The sequence below is a fragment of the Lucilia sericata genome, unplaced genomic scaffold (genome assembly GCF_015586225.1).
Source record: "Lucilia sericata isolate MDLA Ls3-8-SP2 unplaced genomic scaffold, ASM1558622v1 Contig000058F_arrow, whole genome shotgun sequence".
In the NCBI taxonomy this organism is placed as follows: domain Eukaryota; kingdom Metazoa; phylum Arthropoda; class Insecta; order Diptera; family Calliphoridae; genus Lucilia; species Lucilia sericata.
This window is the reverse complement of record NW_023994094.1, coordinates 385,517-409,242: the sequence shown is the minus strand read 5'-3', so window position 1 is coordinate 409,242 and position 23,726 is coordinate 385,517. Positions and strand designations below refer to the sequence as shown.

General features: G+C 29.7%; 3 protein-coding genes across 12 annotated transcripts in view; 1 reads left to right on the top strand and 2 right to left on the bottom strand.

Annotated features, from left to right (window-relative positions):
* LOC119616143 (monocarboxylate transporter 12) overlaps window positions 1-3,576 on the top strand; it is a 35,729-nt gene extending 32,153 nt beyond the window's left edge. For all 4 annotated transcript variants that reach the window (XM_037972400.1, XM_037972396.1, XM_037972398.1 and 1 more), the window contains one exon: window positions 335-3,576. In XM_037972400.1, coding sequence (XP_037828328.1) covers window positions 335-495 — 161 coding nt within the window. In that variant the 3' untranslated portion in view covers window positions 496-3,576. The remainder of the gene's footprint in view (window positions 1-334) is intronic.
* A 648-nt stretch (window positions 3,577-4,224) lies between these two features.
* LOC119616142 (dynamin-like 120 kDa protein, mitochondrial) lies at window positions 4,225-16,733 on the bottom strand. Of its 4 annotated transcripts, none has more exons than XM_037972392.1 (16): window positions 16,488-16,733; window positions 15,963-16,269; window positions 15,758-15,893; window positions 13,702-13,818; window positions 13,491-13,565; window positions 12,838-13,427; window positions 12,544-12,771; window positions 12,330-12,475; window positions 12,093-12,257; window positions 11,842-12,029; window positions 11,169-11,246; window positions 10,699-11,093; window positions 10,481-10,599; window positions 4,966-5,050; window positions 4,689-4,893; window positions 4,225-4,623 (listed from the first exon to the last, which is right to left on the bottom strand). In XM_037972392.1, the coding sequence occupies exons 1-16, from the start codon at window positions 16,517-16,519 to the stop codon at window positions 4,559-4,561; spliced, it is 2,931 nt and encodes a 976-aa protein (XP_037828320.1). In that variant the 5' UTR covers window positions 16,520-16,733; the 3' UTR covers window positions 4,225-4,558. The 4 variants fall into 4 exon arrangements, with proteins under 4 accessions (XP_037828320.1, XP_037828321.1, XP_037828323.1 ...); XM_037972393.1 differs by having other exon boundaries at window positions 11,851-12,029; window positions 16,488-16,682; XM_037972395.1 differs by lacking the exon at window positions 13,702-13,818 and having other exon boundaries at window positions 11,851-12,029; window positions 16,488-16,675.
* A 1,244-nt stretch (window positions 16,734-17,977) lies between these two features.
* On the bottom strand, window positions 17,978-23,356 carry LOC119616109 (SNF-related serine/threonine-protein kinase). Of its 4 annotated transcripts, none has more exons than XM_037972300.1 (9): window positions 22,989-23,353; window positions 22,429-22,883; window positions 22,122-22,340; window positions 21,862-22,037; window positions 21,104-21,455; window positions 20,915-21,040; window positions 20,669-20,801; window positions 19,816-20,520; window positions 17,978-19,001 (listed from the first exon to the last, which is right to left on the bottom strand). In XM_037972300.1, exons 2-9 carry the CDS (start codon window positions 22,665-22,667, stop codon window positions 18,297-18,299), a joined length of 2,655 nt encoding a protein of 884 aa, XP_037828228.1. In that variant the 5' UTR covers window positions 22,668-22,883; window positions 22,989-23,353; the 3' UTR covers window positions 17,978-18,296. The 4 variants fall into 4 exon arrangements, with proteins under 4 accessions (XP_037828228.1, XP_037828229.1, XP_037828231.1 ...); XM_037972301.1 differs by having other exon boundaries at window positions 22,429-22,836; XM_037972303.1 differs by having other exon boundaries at window positions 17,978-18,998; window positions 22,429-23,356.
* Window positions 23,357-23,726: the final 370 nt, after the last annotated feature.

Genomic DNA, 23,726 nt, shown 5'->3' with positions numbered 1-23,726 from the left:
TAAACCTTAATTTTTAAGCAGACAAACAGGAATTTGAGATGTCATAATAGATTTTATCAATAAAGGTCTCTTCGCGCTGTTATTACGACTCAAATATAGGGCACGATAACTCAAAACCGTGATGTGATAAAGAAGTTAAGATTCGGATTTAGCAAAGTATACATTGATTTCTGGATTAAATAGTTGCTGGCCTGTGTAATTCATATTAAGAAAGAGATACTAGTCTTTTTTTTACAAGTGATCTGGATATAATTTTCCAATTTTATATCTTTTTAGAAATCTCCAATGTTTAACATATCCATAATAATATACATTTATCTGTTTTCATTTACAGGTGTTTTGTTTGATATGACTGGCAGCTATGACATTTCCTTCTACTTTGCTGGTGGCCTTATCTTGGTTTCCGCCTTCTTGTGTTATCCTCTAACCTGGGTGTCCAACTGGGAGAAGAAGAAGAATGAAGAAAAGGCAGCACAATCATTACCTCATGCCTAAATATACAATAATAACATAATAACTGAATTCCTAGACTTAAAACATAATAAAACAAACTGAAACATAACATAAAAACAAAAACAAATTAAAGAAAAACAACAACAACAAAAAAACAAACAAAAGAGTTTACTATTTAATAACATTTAATTTAATTTAAAGAAAACTGTAACAGAGCAAAGTAACTTTTCTAATATTAATTTTTGAGTAAAAAACCGCAAAATAATCAAAATTTTCATAAAACATACTTTTTAATTTTTCCTTTTTTTATTGTTCTTATTTTTTTCCCATTAATTATTTCTTTTTAAATTTTTCTTTTGTTATTATTACATAATTATACATAGTTCACTTTGTTTTACAGTTTATAACCCAAATAATAATGAAATACAATTTTGCCTTAAGTTAATATTAAAGTAAACAGAATACTAAAAGAAAGGATTTGAAAAGATTTTGTAATATTTTCAAAACTTTAAATGTAATAGTTAGTTTAAAAACTTGCCTAATAATATTGTTTTATAAAGTGAAGAAAAAAAAAAGGGTGATCAAATAAGACTGATACAACAGGTTTTATGATTTTTTAGTGCAGATATTTTTTTTTAAATATTTTTAATAAAAAAATAAAATAATAAAACATTTGTAAAATGTAATTTATAAAGAAAATAAAATACTAAAAAAAAATTACTTTAAGACTCCTTTTAAATATTTAAATAAAAAAATATAGAAGTCACATATTACATCACCTATAAAATACAACTTTTTAAAGAACTTTATATATATAATTTTGTAAGAAGTCTTAGTTTACTATTTGATCCCTTTTTACAAATCTAAAACAAACTAAATTTATATAAGTAACAGAAATAAAAAAAGAAGTTATTTTTTTAGACTAGCTGTTGATCAGCATTTAGAATAAAATTTTAACTAGAAGAAATAAATAAATAAAAAAAAATCAATAAAATAAATTTAAAAGTCGGTTTATATCGACCATTTAATAATCTACAGCACATGGGCATTATTTCGTAGTCGAAAGAAAAAAGAGTTTATTAAATCAGCCTCGTAAATTTTTTAAAATTTAGATCTTTAATCCTTAAAAAGAAAAATTACTTATGCTTTTGCGATCGTTTTACTTTCATTATTCATTTAAGGGCGACATTAACGCATATCTGATAGAAAGACATTTTGTAACGAAAACTTATTTTGATATCAACATTACGATTAAATTTATTAGATATCTGGTGGATTATACTATATGTTGTTACGAAAACAAACGTTCAAATCGAACGACTTAATGATCCTTCTTTCAGTTTCTTTAGCGAATTCCAAAAAGGGTTGAAGTTTTCTGAATATTTAAATAAGGGTTCTACAGTAGAAACAAAAAAACGACTTCCGAACTTTTCGACGACTTCCGAAATTTATCTAATATTGATACAAAAAGTCGAGTTTTAAACTTTTTTACAAATTTCGAAAGTTGACTTTTTGGAATTTTAACTTTTTGGAATTTTAACTTTTCGAAATTATTTCAGCATTGACTTTTTCGTCTTTATCCGAATTTGAAAAAAGTCTACTATTTGACTTAACCGACTTGGAAAAAGTCTATGTTTCGACTTTTTACATTTTATGAAAAATAAATTTTTCGACTAATTACAATTTTAAAATTGTTGACTTTTTTTAATATATACATTTCGACTTTATCCGATATTGAAACAAAAAGTTGACATTTCGACTTTTTGCAAATTAAGAAAAGTCGACTTTTTGCAAATTATGAAAAGTTGATTTTAAATCGAAAATGAATGATGAAGTGTCAGTCGTTTTTTCAACTTTTAACAATTTTGAAATTGTTAATTTTTATCCAACATTGAAATAAAAAGTCGACTTATCAAATTTTTTACAAAATTTTTTACGAAAGTTGATTTTTAAGAATTTAAAAATTTTTTCCGACTTTTTGCAATATTGGAAGAAAGTCGACTTTTTGCAAATTATAAAAAGTCGACCTTTCGCCTTTTTTCATTTTATGAAAAATCAATTATTCGACTAATTACAATTTGGAAATTGTCGACTTTACCACAATTAATTGCAATATCATCTCGATCCAACATTTAAATAAATTTTAGAATTTTTGCAATTTTTAAAAAGTCGACTTTCTGGCATTTTCTGAAAAGTCAAATCTGCTACTTTTTGCAATTATTCATATTTTCCGACTTTATCGAAGAATTTAAACAAAAAATTTTTTTTTTTAATTTATTTGAAATAGTCGACTTTTTGAAACTTTTTTAATATAGACTTTTCTGACTTTTTGCAAATTATGAAAAGTTGACTTTTTGCATATTATAAAATGTCGGTTTTCCAAACTTTTGCATTTAATTAAGTCAATTTTCGGGTATTTTCAATAATTTTTCGAATAGTCAAGTATTTGAATTATATCTTTCGACTACTCGGCATAAGAGGAAAAACTTCGAATTATCCGACAAAAAGTATAGGACCCTATTGTTCCGTTCTTGCCTTACTAGACAATCGTTTATCGACTTTATTAGGACGAAAAAGTCGACATTGAATTTTCGACTTAAACTAGGATTTGAAAGTTGTAACAAAAAGTCGACTTTTCGAATTCCGACTTTTACTATTTCGTCTTTTTCAACTTTTACTTTAATTGACTTTATTAGGACTACGACTTATTTCGACAAAAAGTCGATTGTTCGAAAGTAGATATATAGAATCCTATTATATTCTGAAATTTAGTTGGGAATAAAATCGTTTACAATTTCAAAATTTTCTTCATAATTTCTAACCACAACTAACTAAACAGTGTTTACAAATTTCAAAAGGAGTTAACGATGCTAAAACAGTAATAAGTAGATTTAATAAGCAATTTCAAATAGAATTAGAATTTTTTAAAAGTTAAAAAACGTTTTATGAAAATTATGTTAGATAATTGTAAAAACCTGTGCTTTAGATTATTAGCTACCGGGAAAAATGTAATAAAAGAAACTTTGTGTCAAATATATCATCAAACAAACTAAAGTGCCTTCCAATGAATGTTGTTAAATGTTAATAGAAATCGTTTATATTTAAATATACTTTTAAAAAATACACTTAAAAACTTGTACTTCATTGTTTCTTTTTTTTTTTAATATTTTAACTATTAAGGTTAAACAAGGGCAGCAATTTGAAACCTGGATCAATTTTGCTATAAATTTCTAAAAAGTAAAGAAAAAGTTGCCTGGAAAACCCTTAATTTATAAAAAAAATTGCAATATTAGTTTTTCATTTTGTTAAAAGAAAAAAAAAACAAAGAGACTTTTTTTTAATTTTTGCTAATTTAGAAATAAAGTAAGAAAATGCGTTTATATTTTTTGTTTTTTTAATAAATACTATTAAGTTTATTTAACTGTTTAAGTAAGCTTTAAACAAGTTATAAATTGTTTTTTTTTTTAATTAAAACTAAAACAATGTTGTTAAATAATATAAAACAGCAGCAGCAGCAGAGTAGAAAAGTAAATACAGCAAAATGTTGTAATAATAATTTAAATAATTTTGTAATAAGTTTTTAAAACACAGAGAGAAAGAAAACTGTAACTAAATAAAAAGTCTCCATAAACAACTATTTAATAGTTTTATTTATAACATTATTAAAAAAAAAACAACATCAAGTCACTTATAAGATGTTGTTTTATACACTACAAACAAGTATGTCTGCCAAGTAAGTAAATTGTTTTAATTAAAAACTGAAAAACTAAGTAAAGTTTGTTTAATCTTTATTCTAACGAGTTTCAAAGCTGGTTTTGATTTTCAAAACAAAAATTTAAATAAAAATAAATAAAACCAACAGATGGTTTAGCAAAAAAAAAAAAAAAATCAAAAAAGCAACGGAAAAAAATTCAAATAAAATAAAATAAAATTGTTTTGCAAAAACAAGCAAACAAAAAATAAGAAGCATAGAGTAAATTTAATGAAGGACTAGAGTTATAAAATGAATGTCTTATAATAGTATAAACAAGAAAAAAATATCTTTGTATGTAATTTTAAACTTTAATATGTAGGAGACAATGATGTTGTTGTTGTTGTTTAAAGTTTACTTTTCCTGATTCAGACTATTAATGAACTCTTCTAGCTTCTCTTGGATTTGTCTTACTTTAACTGTAAATAGACAACAAAACAAATTAGTTAAATAAATATTTACAAATTTAAAAACAAAAACCTACTTAATTCTTCTGCCAGTGTAACTCTTTTGCCCGTTAATAAATGTGCCTTCTTTTCATCGTCTTCACTAAATTCATCTAAGACTTCTTTTATTTCTCTATCAAGTCGTCTGGCCTCACGGTTTATAACCTGTTGTCTTAAAGCATTTGCTGTTACACGTATTACTTGTTGTATGCGCCAAAATAGTACTACATCACTGCAATTGATCTGTAATTAAGTTTTGATTATAATAAAACATATTTGCTGTTGAATTTTCAGTTAAGGTTAAGTTTAACTTACCTCACATTCAGCTCCTTGTTGACTGTATAAATAGTAAGCCTTGCGGCAGTCATTAGCTCTTTGTAAGGCTTGTTTAAGGAAATGTCTGTAAAATCAATTAATATTTTTGTGCGTGAGTTGAATTAATTTCGCATTTTTGTAAATTTTACTTCGTTTTAGTGAACTTAGTTTATGCGTGAGCATGATTTGAAACTTATTTAAATGTTTTTGAGAACCGAAGCACCGAACTTTTATCAAAAATTTTAAATCTCTAATTTAAGAATATTTTCGATACGAAAACTTATTCCATAAGGTATATATGGTAGTTATCTCATATTGGAATTTTAATCTGAACATTTCTTAAAAAGCCTATATTCGAACATAAGTTTGAATTTCCGATAATTAAAAAAAAGCTCATCAAAACTTATTATACGAAATTATAAGTTAAAAAAAATCTAACTTCGAACACCTTAAACAGTTGAAACCATCATAAATTATACAATTTTTGCAATTATTTTCGAAACTTTTATGATCGAAATTTGAAAATGTAAGAAATTGAACTCAAAAACCACTAAAATCATGTTTTTATGAAATTTTCGAATATAACTTCGAATTTTAGTAATTATTAAAAAAAACTCAAACATGATTATATTCTAAAACTGTACTCAAAAACTTCATTCAAAACTCTTTTGAACATAACTTCAAATTTTTCGAAATTTATAAACAACCTCAAAAATTTTTATTTTCTAAAACTACATTGTGAATATTTTGAAATTCTTGAAAATTTTTCAAATTACATATTTTCAAAATTTTTATGTTCGAAATACGAAATTATAGGAAATTGACCTTAAATAAAACTAAAATCATATTTTTCTGAATTCTTATGCTTCAAATATTATTTTAACAGCTTTAAAGAATTTTCGAACATAACTTCGAATTTTTCGAAATTAATAAAAACCTTCAAAAATGTTTATATTCTAAAAATCCTTATGATTTACAGATTAATTTAACAACTTCAAATAATTTCGAATATAACTTCAAACTTTTCGAAATTAAGACTAGATATAGACTAGACTATGTTTAGTCTATAATCTAGTCTATTGTCTAGTCTATAATCTAGACTAGTTTATAGTCTAGTTTATAGTCTAGTCTATAGTCTAGTCTATAGTCTAGTCTATAGTCTAGTCTATAGTCTAGTCTATAGTCTAGTCTATAGTCTAGTCTATAGTCTAGTCTATGTCTAGTCCTATAGTCTAGTCTATAGTCTAGTCTATAGTCTAGTCTATAGTCTAGTCTACTAGTCTAGTCTATTAGTCTAGTCTATAGTCTAGTCTATAGTCTAGTCTATAGTCTAGTCTATAGTCTAGTCTATAGTCTAGTCTATAGTCTAGTCTATAGTCTAGTCTATAGTCTAGTCTATAGTCTAGTCTATAGTCTAGTCTATAGTCTAGTCCTATAGTCTAGTCTATAGTCTAGTCTATAGTCTAGTCTATAGTCTAGTCTATAGTCTAGTCTATAGTCTAGTCTATAGTCTAGTCTATAGTCTAGTCTATAGTCTAGTCTATAGTCTAGTCTATATAGTCTAGTCTATAGTCTAGTCTATAGTCTAGTCTATAGTCTAGTCTATAGTCTAGTCTATAGTCTAGTCTATAGTCTAGTCTATAGTCTAGTCTATAGTCTAGTCTATAGTCTAGTCTATAGTCTAGTCTATAGTCTAGTCTATAATCTAGTCTATAGTCTAGTCTATAGTCTAGTCTATAGTCTAGTCTATAGTCTAGTCTATAGTCTAGTCTATAGTCTAGTCTATAGTCTAGTCTATAGTCTAGTCTATAGTCTAGTCTATAGTCTAGTCTATAGTCTAGTCTATAGTCTAGTCTATAGTCTAGTCTATAGTCTAGTCTATAGTCTAGTCTATAGTCTAGTCTATAGTCTAGTCTATAGTCTAGTCTATAGTCTAGTCTATAGTCTAGTCTATAGTCTAGTCTATAGTCTAGTCTATAGTCTAGTCTATAGTCTAGTCTATAGTCTAGTCTATAGTCTAGTCTATAGTCTAGTCTATAGTCTAGTCTATAGTCTAGTCTATAGTCTAGTCTATAGTCTAGTCTATAGTCTAGTCTATAGTCTAGTCTATAGTCTAGTCTATAGTCTAGTCTATAGTCTAGTCTATAGTCTAGTCTATAGTCTAGTCTATAGTCTAGTCTATAGTCTAGTCTATAGTCTAGTCTATAGTCTAGTCTATAGTCTAGTCTATAGTCTAGTCTATAGTCTAGTCTATAGTCTAGTCTATAGTCTAGTCTATAGTCTAGTCTATAGTCTAGTCTATAGTCTAGTCTATAGTCTAGTCTTGTCTAGTCTATAGTCTAGTCTATAGTCTAGTCTATAGTCTAGTCTATAGTCTAGTCTATAGTCTAGTCTATAGTCTAGTCTATAGTCTAGTCTATAGTCTAGTCTATAGTCTAGTCTATAGTCTATAGTCTAGTCTATAGTCTAGTCTCTATTCTAGTCTATAGTCTAGTCTATAGTCTAGTTATAGGTCTAGTCTATAGTCTAGTCTAGTCTAGTCCTATAGTCTAGTACTATGTCTAGTCTATAGTCTAGTCTATAGTCTAGTCTATAGTCTAGTCCTATAGTCTAGTCCTATAGTCTAGTCCCTATAGTCAGCTATAGTCGTCTATAGTCCTAGTCTATAGTCAGTCTATAGTCTAGTCTATAGTCTAGTCTATAGTCTAGTCCTATAGTCTAGTCTATAGTCTAGTCTATAGTCTAGTCTATAGTCTAGTCTATAGTCAGTCTATAGTCTAGTCTATAGTCTAGTCTATAGTCTAGTCTATAGTCTAGTCTATAGTCTAGTCTATAGTCTAGTCTATAGTCTAGTCTTATAGTCTAGTCTATAGTCTAGTCTATAGTCTAGTCTATAGTCTAGTCTATAGTCTAGTCTATAGTCTATCTATAGTCTAGTCTATAGTCTAGTCTATAGTCCTAGTCTATAGTCTAGTCTATAGTCTAGTCTATAGTCTAGTCTATAGTCTAGTCTATAGTCTAGTCTATAGTCTAGTCTATAGTCTAGTCTATAGTCTAGTCTATAGTCTAGTCTATAGTCTAGTCTATAGTCTAGTCTATAGTCTAGTCTATAGTCTAGTCTATAGTCTAGTCTATAGTCTAGTCTATAGTCTAGTCTATAGTCTAGTCTATAGTCTAGTCTATAGTCTAGTCTATAGTCTAGTCTATAGTCTAGTCTATCTAGTCTATAGTCTAGTCTATAGTCTAGTCTATAGTCTAGTCTATAGTCTAGTCTATAGTCTAGTCTATAGTCTAGTCTAGTCAGGTCTATATTCTAGTCTATAGTCTAGTCTATAGTCTAGTCTATAGTCTAGTCTATAGTCTAGTCTATAGTCTAGTCTATAGTCTAGTCTATAGTCTAGTCTATAGTCTAGTCTATAGTCAGGTCTATATTCTAGTCTATAGTCTAGTCTATAGTCAGGTCTATATTCTAGTCTATAGTCTAGTCTATAGTCTAGTCTATAGTCTAGTCTATAGTCTAGTCTATAGTCTAGTCTATAGTCTAGTCTATAGTCTAGTCTATAGTCTAGTCTATAGCCTAGTCTATAGTCTAGTCTATAGCCTAGTCTATAGTCTAGTCTATAGTCTAGTCTATAGCCTAGTCTATAGTCTAGTCTATAGCCTAGTCTATAGTCTAGTCTATAGCCTAGTCTATAGTCTAGTCTATAGCCTAGTCTATAGTCTAGTCTATAGCCTAGTCTATAGTCTAGTCTATAGTCTAGTCTATAGTCTAGTCTATAGTCTAGTCTATAGTCTAGTCTATAGTCTAGTCTATAGTCTAGTCTATAGTCTAGTCTATAGTCTAGTCTATAGTCTAGTCTATAGTCTAGTCTATAGTCTAGTCTATAGTCTAGTCTATAGTCTAGTCTATAGTCAGGTCTATAGTCTAGTCTATAGTCAGGTCTATATTCTAGTCTATAGTCTAGTCTATAGTCTAGTCTATAGTCTAGTCTATAGTCTAGTCTATAGTCTAGTCTATAGTCTAGTCTATAGTCTAGTCTTAGTCTAGTCTACAGTCTAGTCTAGTCTAGTCTAGTCTAGTCTATAGTCTAGTCTAGTCTATAGTCTAGTCTATAGTCTAGTCTATAGCCTAGTCTATAGTCTAGTCTATAGTCTAGTCTATAGTCTAGTCTATAGTCTAGTCTATAGTCAGGTCTATATTCTAGTCTATAGTCTAGTCTATAGTCAGGTCTATATCTAGTCTATAGTCTAGTCTATAGTCTAGTCTATAGTCTAGTCTATAGTCTAGTCTATAGTCTAGTCTATAGTCTAGTCTATAGTCTAGTCTATAGTCTAGTCTATAGCCTAGTCTATAGTCTAGTCTATAGCCTAGTCTATAGTCTAGTCTATAGTCTAGTCTATAGTCTAGTCTATAGTCTAGTCTATAGTCTAGTCTATAGTCTAGTCTATAGTCTAGTCTATAGTCTAGTCTATAGTCTAGTCTATAGTCTAGTCTATAGTCTAGTCTATAGTCTAGTCTAGTCAGTCTATATTCTAGTCTATAGTCTAGTCTATAGTCAGGTCTATATTCTAGTCTATAGTCTAGTCTATAGTCTAGTCTATAGTCTAGTCTATAGTCTAGTCTATAGTCTAGTCTATAGTCTAGTCTATAGTCTAGTCTACAGTCTAGTCTATAGTCTAGTCTATAGTCTAGTCTATAGTCTAGTCTATAGTCTAGTCTATAGTCTAGTCTATAGTCTAGTCTATAGTCAGGTCTATATCTAGTCTATAGTCTAGTCTATAGTCAGGTCTATATTCTAGTCTATAGTCTAGTCTATAGTCTAGTCTATAGTCTAGTCTATAGTCTAGTCTATAGTCTAGTCTATAGTCTAGTCTATAGTCTAGTCTATAGTCTAGTCTATAGTCTAGTCTATAGTCTAGTCTATAGTCTAGTCTACAGTCTAGTCTATAGTCTAGTCTATAGTCTAGTCTAGTCTATAGTCTAGTCTATAGTCTAGTCTATAGCCTAGTCTATAGTCTAGTCTATAGCCTAGTCTATAGTCTAGTCTATAGTCTAGTCTATAGCCTAGTCTATAGTCTAGTCTATAGCCTAGTCTATAGTCTAGTCTATAGCCTAGTCTATAGTCTAGTCTATAGCCTAGTCTATAGTCTAGTCTATAGCCTAGTCTATAGTCTAGTCTATAGTCTAGTCTATAGTCTAGTCTATAGTCTAGTCTATAGTCTAGTCTATAGCCTAGTCTATAGTATAGTCTATAGTGTAGTCTATAGTCTAGTCTATAGCCTAGTCTATAGCCTAGTCTATAGTATAGTCTATAGTCTAGTCTATAGCCTAGTCTATAGCCTATTCTATAGTATAGTCTATAGTCTAATCTATAGTCAAGTACAAAAGAGCTCATTGCTTTAGTGTATGAAATTTTCCTAAACTTTTACTTACATTTGCTTCTATTTTATATAAATGTGTTAATGGAGTTAATGAAGATTTTCTCTTTAAAAATTAAAAAAATCACAGACTTACCTTCTATAAACAGGGAACCATGTTTGTCTGATATAATCTGTATCCACCTCAACACCTTCTCTTTGAAGATTTTTGCGTACTGTTGTTAATTCATCATAAGTTAAAGTGGGTAAATGTTTCTGGAAAAAACATTAAAAGAAAATCATGGTATAAATTAAGGATTATAGGAAATAATTTTTTAAAATTTTTTAATTTTTGAAATTCAAATTTCAACTTACATCATCATTTTTCAATATTTTATCCAATTCATTTTTAACGTGGCGACGTTTATTTTGATCTTCTGTTAAAGATTTCCAATGTGTTAAACGGGTAAATTGGCCAGGACCAAACATTTCACTAAGGGTCTCTTCTGTTAAGGCCAATTTAGCTTTAACCGAACATTCTAAAAATTTAACAGCTTGATCCCATTCCGATTTATCATGAACAAAACGATCTTCTAAAGTATTCAATTGTATAACACGCAACATATCAATGGCTTTATCTTCCCAAGAATGTCTGCGGATGGCTTCATCAACAACAGCCGATTTAAGATTATCGAATATATCATCATGATCGGGAGATTTTTTAGCCTTATCCATGAGGGTAATGAATTCTTTTTGTAGGGTTTCCCAGCCTTTAAAAAAAAAAAAAATAAAGTCATAAAAGTTAATTCTTTGTTTTGATAATTATTATTGGATGTTTTGCTTACCTGCTTCTACCGATTTGGCGGGTAAAGCTTGTTCAGCCCATTGTCTCAATTTGATGTCCACCATGGTGTTAAAGGAATCTTGGTTTTGCAAAAAAATATATAAATTGTTAATTTTTTGAGGTTTGTTTTGTTTGTTTTTTTTTTTCATTAATAAAATGAGATGATAAAATGAAAAAAGTTGAATTAAAAGAACGCACCAAAATCACCGAATTTATAAAACATTAAAACCAAAAAGTTTTAAATAATTTCGAAATTAAGAAATATTATTTTATGTGTATTGGATGTGTGTTTAAATAAATTGTGTAATTTTTTAATAAAAATTATATAAAATTTAAATATTTTTTTAATTGCAGTAAAATAATATTTGATAAACATGCCCATGATTTGAAAAGTTAAAATGAAATTAATGCAAAATATCAGTAGAAGATAAATACTGTTAATATTAGATTATTTACAAAGGTTGTTATTGGAACAACATAAACATTATAAGGATATCTTTGCCAAATCTTTAAACTCTGGCTTTAAAAATCAATTACACAATCGAAAAAGAAAAACATTAAAACATTGTTGGATAAACGCAAACTAGCTTTGATTTGGCGTCTCACAAATGAAGTCTTGAATATATGCTTGCTCCTAAACTTATAAACTTAAAAATAATATAAAATAATATTACTTTGAGAACCTGACTGAGCAGCCGGTAGGTAAATATTTTCAAATACATAATTTGAAAGTTTATCCCATAGTTTTTCATTTAAGGCTTCTTCCCATTTCTTGGCGGAAAGTTGTGATAGAGTGACTACTTCATCGAGTATTTCACCTTTAGCTTTATCAAACAACTCATCACGACCGGATTCACGTAATCTATAGAATGTAAGACGAAAACTTACTGTATTAAAAGACTTTAATTAATAATATGAAACTAACCTGGGGAAATTATTTTTCCATTCTGTTTCTAAATTAAAGCGGGTAGCTTTAAAAGCATCTGCTTGCTGTTCAATGGTTTCTCTAACCATTTTCCAAAAACGATCAGAGACAGCTAAACTAAGATTACGGCTGGTTACTTGATGAGGCATGATAACACCGCGGCGTCTGTTAAAAAATTATGTCATGTGTAAATATCATCTATTTAATTCATCATTATTTTAACGCTCTTATACTTACTGGAACAATTTAGAATTTTTAAAGAAATTTTCTTCATATTGTCTAATAGCCTCTATACTATCATCCTTACGTCCTCGACCGGTGACAACAGCATAATAACCTAAGGCTTTCATGGGAAACAGTTTGCCTGATAGAATTTTTCTTATCTAATAATCAATTAATAAAATGAATCATTTTATTATTAAATTAAAATTTCTAAACTAAATTTTCTTACTCTTTCAGGATCGGCCAATTCTTCGGCTAAATCCACTTTTGTGAGTACGAATATTGTGCGACGTCCCAAGGGATCACATTGCATTACCAAATCAGTAACATTACTACGTTCGGCATCCACGGAGCCATCTTGTATGCATAGAATTATGGCGTTAGGATTACTCATATAGTGTTTGGTCATTTGGTGTATAGAATCTTTAGTATCGGAGGCCATATCAACAGTCATTGTCTGTAATTGTAAAAAAACAAAAGATATTTTAAATTGTCTAATATTAAGGGCATCTAATTTACTCACCGATATAATACCAGGCAAATCAACCAAAACCATACGCTGTAAACCGGGGCCTTTAACTGTCATAGAAATAACTTCATTACTGACCGTCTTGCCGCCACGTACCGAAGCTCTCATACGAAATTCAACTTCTCTTCTCAAGTCCGCCAAATCAGATTCTTTATTCAAATCATATTCCCGATCGGAATCACGAAATTGTGCCACATGATAGGGACCTTCAGCTAGTGTAACTTTGACAGGAGCTCGTGTCATCATTTCACCACTGCCTCGTGGAAAGATACGAGCTTTAGCAATTGATTCTAAAACTGAAGTTTTACCACTACTCTGATCTCCGACCACAACAACACGTGGCAAATGATCGGCCATAGAGTAGCTAGTATCATAACCAGATAATTCGTCTAGAACCTCTGAATACATATCGATAAGAGACTTTTTAATACGTTTTGTGGTGGTCTTTTTGTTCTGTTTCAATATCAAGTACTGTTGGCGTAATTCACGATTTTCTTTTTCCATTTTCTCCAATTCTTTTTGATATTTGATTTGAACATTCATAATCTCAGTTTGTAAAGTCTCAACTTGGGATTGTAAAGTTTCTGAAAGGAAAAAGAGGTTTAAACATTATAAATATAAATTATTTTAATAAATTAACAGCTTACCATATTTCTTACGACTCTCATCACCAGAAAGACTAAGAGCAGCTACTGTTGTTTTGGATTTAATTTCATCTTTGGCTAAATAAGCAAATAAAAAAATAATTTTTAATAAAATTTCAATATAAATATTTGAATAAATTTAAAAATCTCTCACTTTAAAAGCTTAAATGTGGTATTTATACTTAAGTGTCATTTTTAAAACATAAAAACCTACATTCAATTATATTTGTTCCTTGATAATCGGCTGCCTCTATAGCATCGTCCAAACGGCTATCGAACCATTGCCTCCATTCGCCCAATTTTTCCTCCCCAAGTCGTTTTAGTCTGGGATCTAAATGTGTGAAAACATAAACCCACATTTTTTATTTGTTAAAGTTAAGTTTAACATTTTTTTTTAAACAAAAAAAAGAACACAATTTGTCTTTAGAAAAACATTTTAAATTACAGTTTTGTGCCAATTATTCTGCTATCGATTTAAAATAGTTTACATACCTTTAAAGTAAATGATTTATGATTTATGTATGTGTATAATAAACCACTAAAGGGTCTTATAAAAGTTTATTTGCGGTTATTTATTTTAAGAAAAGCTCATTTTGCAAAATACATTAATAAATTAATAATTGCAAACTTTTAATTTAAGAAAATTAAATGAAACTATTATAAACAATAAAAGATAAACAAAAATTATTTAAACAAATTATCGAAATGTTTTAAAAATCCCAAATTTCCTTTGAAAAGGAAATTACTGTTTGATTTTGGAACATATTTAAGAATGGTCTTCAACTTCACTGAGAATTCTTTAAAATTCTGTAAAATTTTAAAACATTTTTCAAATTTTTAAGTTTGAAATTGGAAAATGTAAGAAATAGATCTTAGAAACAGTGTTGACAATTTGATGATTTTCGTATTAACGGTTAGCGGAAATCTGGAGATTTTTAACCAGAGTTTGGAAATTTCTATTAGCTAATCTAACTATAGTCTACTCTATAGACAATTCTATAGTCTATTCTATAGGTAATTCTATAGCCTATTCTATATTCTAATCTATATACTAGTCTATAGTCTAGTCCATAGTCTAGTCTATAGTCTAGTCTATAGTCTAGTCCATAGTCTAGTCTATAGTCTAGTCTATAGTCTAGTCTATAGTCTAGTCTATAGTCTAGTCTATAGTCTAGTCTATAGTCTAGTCTATAGTCTAGTCTATAGTCTAGTCTATAGTCTAGTCTATAGTCTAGTCTATAGTCTAGTCTATAGTCTAGTCTATAGTCTAGTCTATAGTCTGGTCTATAGTGTAGTCTATAGTCTAGTCTAGTCTATAGTCTAGTCTATAGTCTAGTCTATAGTCTAGTCTATAGTCTAGTCTATAGTCTAGTCTATAGTCTAGTCTATAGTCTAGTCTATAGTCTAGTCTATAGTCTAGTCTATAGTCTAGTCTATAGTCTAGTCTATAGTCTAGTCTATAGTCTAGTCTATAGTCTAGTCTATAGTCTAGTCTAGTCTAGTAGTCTAGTCTATAGTCTAGTCTGTAGTCTAGTATATAGTCTAGTCTATAGTCTAGTCTATAGTCTAGTCTATAGTCTAGTCTATAGTCTAGTCTATAGTCTAGTCTATAGTCTAGTCTATAGTCTAGTCTATAGTCTAGTATATAGTCTAGTCTATAGTCTAGTCTATAGTCTAGTCTAGTCTATAGTCAAGTCTATAGTTTAGTCTGTAGTCTAGTCTATAGTTTAGTCTATAGTCTAGTCAAGTCTATAGTCTAGACTACAGTCAAGTCTAAAGTCTAGTCTATAGTCTAGTCTATAGTCTAGTCTATAATCTAATCTATTGTCTAATCTATAGTATAATCTATAGTCTAATCTATAGTCTAATCTATAGTCTAGTCTATAGTCTAATCTATAGTCTAGTCTAATTTATAATCTATTCCATCAATAGCAAACATCTCAAAAGCATGTCTTATAGACTTATTCAAGATTTGCAACCCGAAGATAACACACATCTTCAGAAAATTGATTTCATTTCATGATTTAAGATTTAACAATAAACACAACACCAAAAATATGCATGTTCAATTCCCAAATAAACCACATATAAACTAAATATAAAACTTTAATGATTGTTAGTAACAAAACGCATAGAAAAATGTGTTAAATAAAAATGCAACAATTATAATAATTAAAAAAAAAAATTATATTGAGAAAATTTTGCAGCATTTTAAAGTGAGAGATAGTTTTCTTTTTTTAATTTGTAATGATTCAACACTCAATACTTACCAATTTCAATAACATCCTTAACAGCACCTCCAACTTCTATTAAGGTTTTTGAAAATTGACTCCATTTTTCACCCTGGGGCAATGCTTCTTCCAGCCATTTCAAATCGGGTAAACCATCTTTCCAGTCTTCATATTTCTTGAAAATAATAACAAATGAAAAATGTATTATATAAGTTTATTTCTCCAATAAATAAAAACAACTTACTTTATTTAAAGTCATGCCACCACCGATGGCACCGCCCAACAATAAATAACGCAACTTAAGGGCTCCACGCAAAATACGCACTACCACCATGCCATAGCTGCGATTTGGTGGTATAGTCCAGCCGCGGGGACCCAAAGGTACTAGGAAATCATTGCCGCGTTGATGACGATAGTTGCTGCCACTGCCCCTGTTGTGCTGTTGTTGATATTGATTGCCACCGTATCTTTGATTTAGGGTGGAATAATTTGTTACCTGACTCGATACCGCAATCTTACTGCATAAATATTTCACACGTTTGTTGGCATCGCTGCATCATTTATTGTTGTCATTTTTTTTTTTTCGCAAATAAACAAAAGGGAGCGTGTATAACTATTAGTAAACTATTACTTAAGCATGAGAAAATAAATATGAACAATGTGTTTATTTTAGTTTTTACAACTTTTTTCTCATTGTTCTATGTTGGCCAACGCCAATTTCATAATGCGTCCTTCAGCACATTTCACACAACAAAAATAAACAACTTACCGGTAGGCAATATTTCTGGTCGCTCGTAACATATTTCAGTGCTTGTGGTCTCCTTTTATTTTCAATAGTTTTGCAAAAAATTCCTGATTCACAAGAATCTTTTTTTAGGAAAAATTAAGGCAAATTTTTCTTTTTTTTACTTCAGCGGCAGCAAATTTCTGATGATGACATGAGATCGAAAATATTCTTGTTCTTGTTGAAATTTTGACATTTCTTTTGTAAGCAGTGTTGTTAATGTAACTACTTTTTCAATGATTTTTTTTTATTGGGCGGGGAAATCATTTGTGGTAATTTCAGCGTTTTCTTTAGTGTTACCATTGCAAACTAGAATCCTATAATTGAAACAAAAAGTCGACTTTTTGAAAAATTTCAAATAAAAAAACGTTTGCAATAAAAAATTAAAAAAAAAAAATCAATATATATCGACTTTTTTGATAAATAATAATAAAATTGATTTTTTGATTTTCATTAAATTTTATAGTTGAAAAATGGTTAAAATGTTGAATTTTAGACCTTTTTAACATTTTTATATTGTTTATATACAAACATCGTTTGACTTTTTCCATATTTATAAGCTCAAAAGACCTTTTTGGCAGTCCCGTTGTAGGGAGACTAGATGAAATAATAAATCGATTTCAACCATAATAGGGTCCTTGAGTCAGTAGCGCACAGTGTTTACATAGACGAATGGGCAAAGCTTAATCGACTCAGAAAGTAATTCTGAGGTGGGTGTGGAAACAATATTTTTGGGTGTTACAAACATCAGCACAAACGCATAGTGCCCTCCCCACTATAGTTGTGCAGGGTATACAAATATGTACCTACACGTAAAAAATTTTGAATAAAATAATAATAAATTGTACAACAGTTTTTAAAGGTTTCAATCTATACTTTTTATTATTACTTTTTTAAATTGGTTTGTTTGTTGTTGTTGTAGTTTTCTTTTTAATAGTTATTACACAAATCTTTATTAATTTTATTTTATTTATTTTTTAAATGTAAGAGTGTGTTGAATTTCTATCATTATCAATCGCCAAACAAATAAATATTGCATGGTTTGTTGTTGTTATTATTTGAAAAATTTGTATTAAGAAGGTATGTATGTATGTATGGATGTGGTAGTGTATGGAATATGGGAGATGAGTTATGATCATGTTAATAATATTCATGTATTCTTGGATTAGTAGTGAGTGGTGAAGGTAAAGTAGTAAGTATGTATGTAAGTAGTTGTATGCATGATTACAGTTTACAGTAATAAGTAATGTATAGAGTAATAGATTACACTTAATTATAAGATTAAAATTAAAAATAAACTATGCAAATATAGAAATATATAAGTTTGTATGTATATTACTTTAAATATTTCCTTCTGTTCTTGTTTGTATGTGTGTGTTTAAATATATTTTTTGCTGGATTTTATTTTATTTATTATTATATTTTGTATTTACTAGACTCTAATAAACAGGCGTTAAATGTATGTAATATGTAGGTATGTTGTATGTATGTAACTCTAAAGATACGACGATGATAGTACGACAAGTACGACACATATTGAATATGAATGTTAAAGGTTCTTTGTTTTTTTTTTTTCATACTTCTTGTTTTTAGTTCACCACAATTATTTTTAGTTTTGTTATAAATATGTTATTTAAACTAAACTGAACAACATTGTCTGTGTTTTTGTTTTTGTGTGTGTTTTCCTTAACTAAATACTGCGTCTTGTTTAATTAATTTTCCTCTATTTAGATCCATGGATTGTTGTTTGATTTATTTTTAGAATTGTTTTCTTTTTTGTTGAACTTGGTTTTATTACGAAAAATTTACTACCGGAAAATACTTGCCTAATTTACGTATTTTTCGTATAGTTACAAAACACTTTGAGCTAGTGGCCTGTATGGTTTTAGTTAAACTTTTCTCTTTGAGAATCAAATCGATTTCTTCTATGGAATTTAATTTATAAATGCTGCTTGCCGAGCTATGGGTATGGGAGGATTTTAAACTACTTGTATTTGAATTTGTTGTACTGTCATCACCGCCACTCCCAACGCTACACACACCACCGCTACTGCCACCATGAATTTTAAGGGTATTTAATGAATTTCTTAATTGCTCCGCTTGATTGGCAAAATCTGAATTATTTTCACCACCATTGTCATTATCATCACATTCTTCTTCCTTGGTTTCGGGAAATGTATGCAAATTGAATAGAGAATTACGCTGCTCATAAGTGTAACGTTCTGTTTCCGAATATGAGAGACGATGATGATGGTGTTGATGTCTCATCTCATACTCTTGAGCCTCTGTTATGCGATCTAAGGATTGACTTTCACGTATTCGTCTCCGTCGAACATTTTGTTGTTGTTGTTTCTTTTCTGCCAAAGAATTGTGCTTTTCCAGACTATCTTTTGGTTGTTGATGTTGTTTATTTTTATGCTTGTGAGAAGAATGCTGATGCTGATGTGAATGATGAGTATGAGAAGATTTATTGCGCGTATCTGATTCAGATTTATTCTGCTGAAAATAGCAAATAAATAGTTGAAATATTACAAAAATATATAAAAAAGACAAAAGCATGAAACAAATAAGTTTTTGAATGTATGTAAATGTAAACAAGTTTATGTTACAAAACAGCAAATTTTTAATTTATTGATTTTATTCATTGTAAATGAAGTTTATGAATAATTCCAGTCTTTAGATAATAGTTTTAAATGTTCCAAAAGCTTAAACAATGATAAGGACAGACTTCGCTAAAACAACATCTCTATTTAACCAATGTCATGTAAATTTTATTATAAATATTCAAACTAAAAACATTCATCAATAGAAAAAGCAATAATTTTCTTTAATATGTAATATATAACAAATTATCAAATTTACAAATAATCTTAAATGAAATAAAACGCTGTTTTAAAGTTTTGTTTTAAACACTCTTTAAAGAAAAAGAAACTCGATAACCAATATTTTATAATAGTTTATTTTATTTGTTCATCACGATCAATTGTTTGCCTTTGCTATTAAATCAAATAAAGTTCTTTTGAATGTTAAACTTTGTCTTAAAATACAGTAATTGCAAAACATACTGTATTGACAAACTTATACGTTCTATAGTTAAAAGAAAAAACAAAGCGTCAAAACCTAAATAACATTTACTAGCTATTATGTACCCGCGACTTGTGGCAAAGTAGTTTCCAATGTTTGCATAAGGTATTTAAGGCATTTAAGAGTCTTTTGAGAGTACAAGTGAAGTGCTTCTACAATATTGAAAAGTGTAAGAAGAAAACAAGAAATAATTGTGCAAAATCTCATAGAAACTTAAAGAAATTCTCACCTGATTTTGTCCCTCTTTTTTGTTGCTCACATTAGAGGTTGCTATCAAATCATGACCACCATGGTGACCAGCCGTGGGGAAACCCTGATCCTGGGAATCACTAGAGTCATCATGTGAATCGCGACGATGCATACGAAATCGTGTAGGTGTATCACCCACTAGTTTGTGCATCTTTTTTTTACTACGACTTTTTGTGTCGTCGTCCGAAGCTTCTGAACTGCTACAAGAAGGCGTACGTATTTTATTCAATTTTGTGTGGCGTCTGTGTGTTAGTACAGGGTTTTTACCCGGCAGATGTTTTAGTTTTCCTATTTCCAGTTCTTTTAGGCCGCGTAATGTGTCTTGCATTTCAAGAGACTTGTCTAAAGCTTCGCACGGCCTTTGTGCTTCTCTGTCCTCATTGGTTGTATCCTTTTCAATTTGTTTAAGTTTCTGCGCCAGCGCAGCGTCAACAGATACAACCATTTTGGTTTGTGTGTCCATGTCAGCGTCTGTGTCCATATCACCACCAGCCTTGTTGCCGGAGCCAACCGCTGCCACCACATTTGAACACTTTTCTTGTACTGAACGATTTAAACGCCCATCCGATATGGATTCTCGTCTGGTAATGGCAACTTTCAATTCATTGCCATCACAGGAGAGTTCATGTGATGACTCCTCCTCATCCTCTTCACGCACAATACTACATTTTCTTGTGCGTTTGTCCTATTTGTTGTTTTAGTTATCATAAAAGGAAATTAAGTGAATAATTAGTTTTTCTGTTATAATTCATTTATACCGGTAGGCAAATAGTTAAAGTGTTTTTTAAAATTAGAAAATAAATTGCAGTAATAGTAAGAAAATGGAAACACACCGTTTTAATTTCATTTTGTATTGGCTCTGGTGCACATACAATATTAATGGGCACCACCATTTGCTTGCCACCCTCTAAAGGTTTAGCTTTTTTATCCGGCACTTGAGCACGCCCCACACCACCAATAACATTTCTTTTTGTAATAGATCAACATATGAAAAATGTAGGAATTTGTTTTTAGTTATGATTGTGTTTTTTTTTAAGAAAAAAGTTTTTAACAAAATAACAATTTAGATTAGAACTTACTTTTTTCCTAAAGCTAAATGGGGATTTTGTTTCAAATGTTGTTCTTCTCTGCGTTTACGTAAACGCATCTCAGCCAAGAGAAAATAGGTGGCTGTTATGTGATTATATTTATCCTTATCTAAGGCTCTAAAAATACATAAGGTATAACATTAATGTAATTGTGTTTGTGCTTGTTAATAAAGGACTTACTGCAAGATATCTTCTTTGGGGGCTATATTGCCATTTATCATCTTTTGTATTATAAAGGCATGATCTTCTTCACTCAATTGCTCACGACTGATAAGAGGCAAATAGTCGGCATTATCACCTTCAGGATTTTCTTTGACCCAATCATCTGAGGCTATCTGCTCTAGGGTAGCACGTTTTTTAGGATCTCTAACTAGCATAGAGGCGATTAATTTGCGGCATGTGGGTGATATTTGGGGTGGTACTGAATATTTACAATCCATAATCATTGTTAAAGTTTCTGAATCATTTGCCTTTTCAAAAGGAGGCTGACCACACACTAACATGTACAGAATAACGCCTAAAGACCAAATGTCTGTAAGGAAATAATTAAACGAAAATTATAACTCTCTTGTAAAAATCGAAACTAAGATAGTAATACAAAAAGAAGAACTAGTTCAGAAATACGTGTTTCAAAAGGTGTTTTCTTTTGAATTGTTTCAAAGACCTTAAAGAAGTTCAAGGTTAAACATTGCTTATATTTGATCACAATGCTGAATCATTTTTATACATGATTTCATAGAGTTAAGCTGAGGATATATACGTTTTATAATTTAAAATATGTATGCCATAGTCATACAAATATTTAAAACTGCAACTAATTGCTACGTAATATAAAGTTCAATTGAAATAACCTTTGCTTATTAGAGATAATTTAAATATAGAATTTGTTCAGTTTTGCTTAGAAAAATCTACGAAAAACATATTTTATTAATACTCACCAACAGCCGGAGCATCATAAGAATCTCCCAATAAAATTTCAGGAGCTGAATAAGCCAAACTACCACAAAATGTTTCCAATTTTTGGCCGGGAGAAAATTTGTTACTAAAACCAAAATCTGTCAGCTTAACAACACCCAGTTTTTCAAAAAATACCACATTTTCAGGTTTGAGATCTCTGTAGTATAAAGAAAATGCAGAAATTAATTGTTTGTCTTGGTATGTACATACATACATATGTATTAGAAAAGTTACAACATACCTGTGTACAACATGTAGTTGATGACAGTATGTGATGGCACGTAATATTTGTCGAAAATATTTACGGGCCAAATGTTCACTAAGACCGCCGTCATGTTTCATAATATAATCGTAAAGATCACCGCCATCACCCAGTTCCAAAACTAAATATAATTTAGTTTGTGTATCAATCACTTCATACAAACGTACAACATGGGGATGTTGCACCAATTTCATGCATCTAATAATAAACAGTCAAATTAAGTTTAAATTACACACACAACCAGCTAAAAGATTCTAAATACCAGGAAAATTTTCCATTTTTTTACCTTACTTCCTGGAATAAGTGAGCCTTGGATACTTCGTCTAGCTTTGTCTTGTCCACTACCTTAACGGCAACTTTGGCGCCCGTGAACACATGTCGTGCCAATTTGACCACTGCAAAATGGCCCGAACCCAGTGTCTCCTCGAGATCATAGAGGCCTGCAATTTTACCATCATACGAAGCACCACCAGATGTATGAGCAGCAGCCGAAGCTTCCAACGTACGTGGATGCTGATGTTGCATATCACGAAACAAGGCTTTATGTCAATTACTATCGTTACAATTTAAACTATTTATTTAATTTTTTATTTATTATTTTCTTCTTTTCTCATTAGAATAAGAATGTGTATGTTGCGCAAGGTTTATCTTTTTTTTTGCTTTTTTGGCGATCGTTCGTACACACAAACACTATCTATCACTCATATACAAGATGCTTCTTCTTGTTCAAAACAATTGACACTTGAAAAATGTAAAAAAATAAAGAAAAACCTCAAATTGGAATTTCTTTCTTTACACTTTTCTATTTATTACACTTGTAGTTAATTTTCGATTAGAATTTATTACTTTTTGTAGCTTAACAATATAACATTTGAAAAAAAAACCAACAGAGGTTTTTTGGAAAGGCCCTTTAGCAAAAAATTTCTGGCACAAATCTATGTATCCATGCTTCAAGTGAAAATCGATTCCGGGGGCCACGCACTACATATAAAATAGCAGCAACAATAAAAAACACGAAACTAAACTTTACACTAACAATTATACATTATTATTAAATAACTTTATTCTTTTAAATTTATTTAAAAGTAATTTCACACTTTCTGATTTCTTTTTTTCTGAACAATTTGTTTTCTTTTTTATTATTTTTACATTGAAAAATTCCTCTACAAAAATTTTCTCGCTTCACTTTTTTGCATTACAATGTCACTAAAAAGAAGTGAACGCCGTCAACTGTCAATAATGTATTGCACAGAGATGGGAAATTATGTTTTTGCTTTGTACAAAAATAGTACTTTTTATGCTCTAAAACTACTAAAAATATTTGACGATTTAGAATCTAGATTATCAACTAAGATTGAATTTGAAAATATAAAACTAGATCAGTAAAACATTTTAAGGGTTTTTGCCTGCTTTTGTGTCCGAGTAACGAGAGTGAAATTTTATGGTATATTTCATGAACTTGTCAGATCTGCATAAAGTAATAATGTATTTATAGTACTAAAAGTTTAGTTTCCATATCCGTGCCTATGTTCGGTCTTTTTGAATCGGGAAGAAATATTGAAATATATGAGACTTCCAGACATT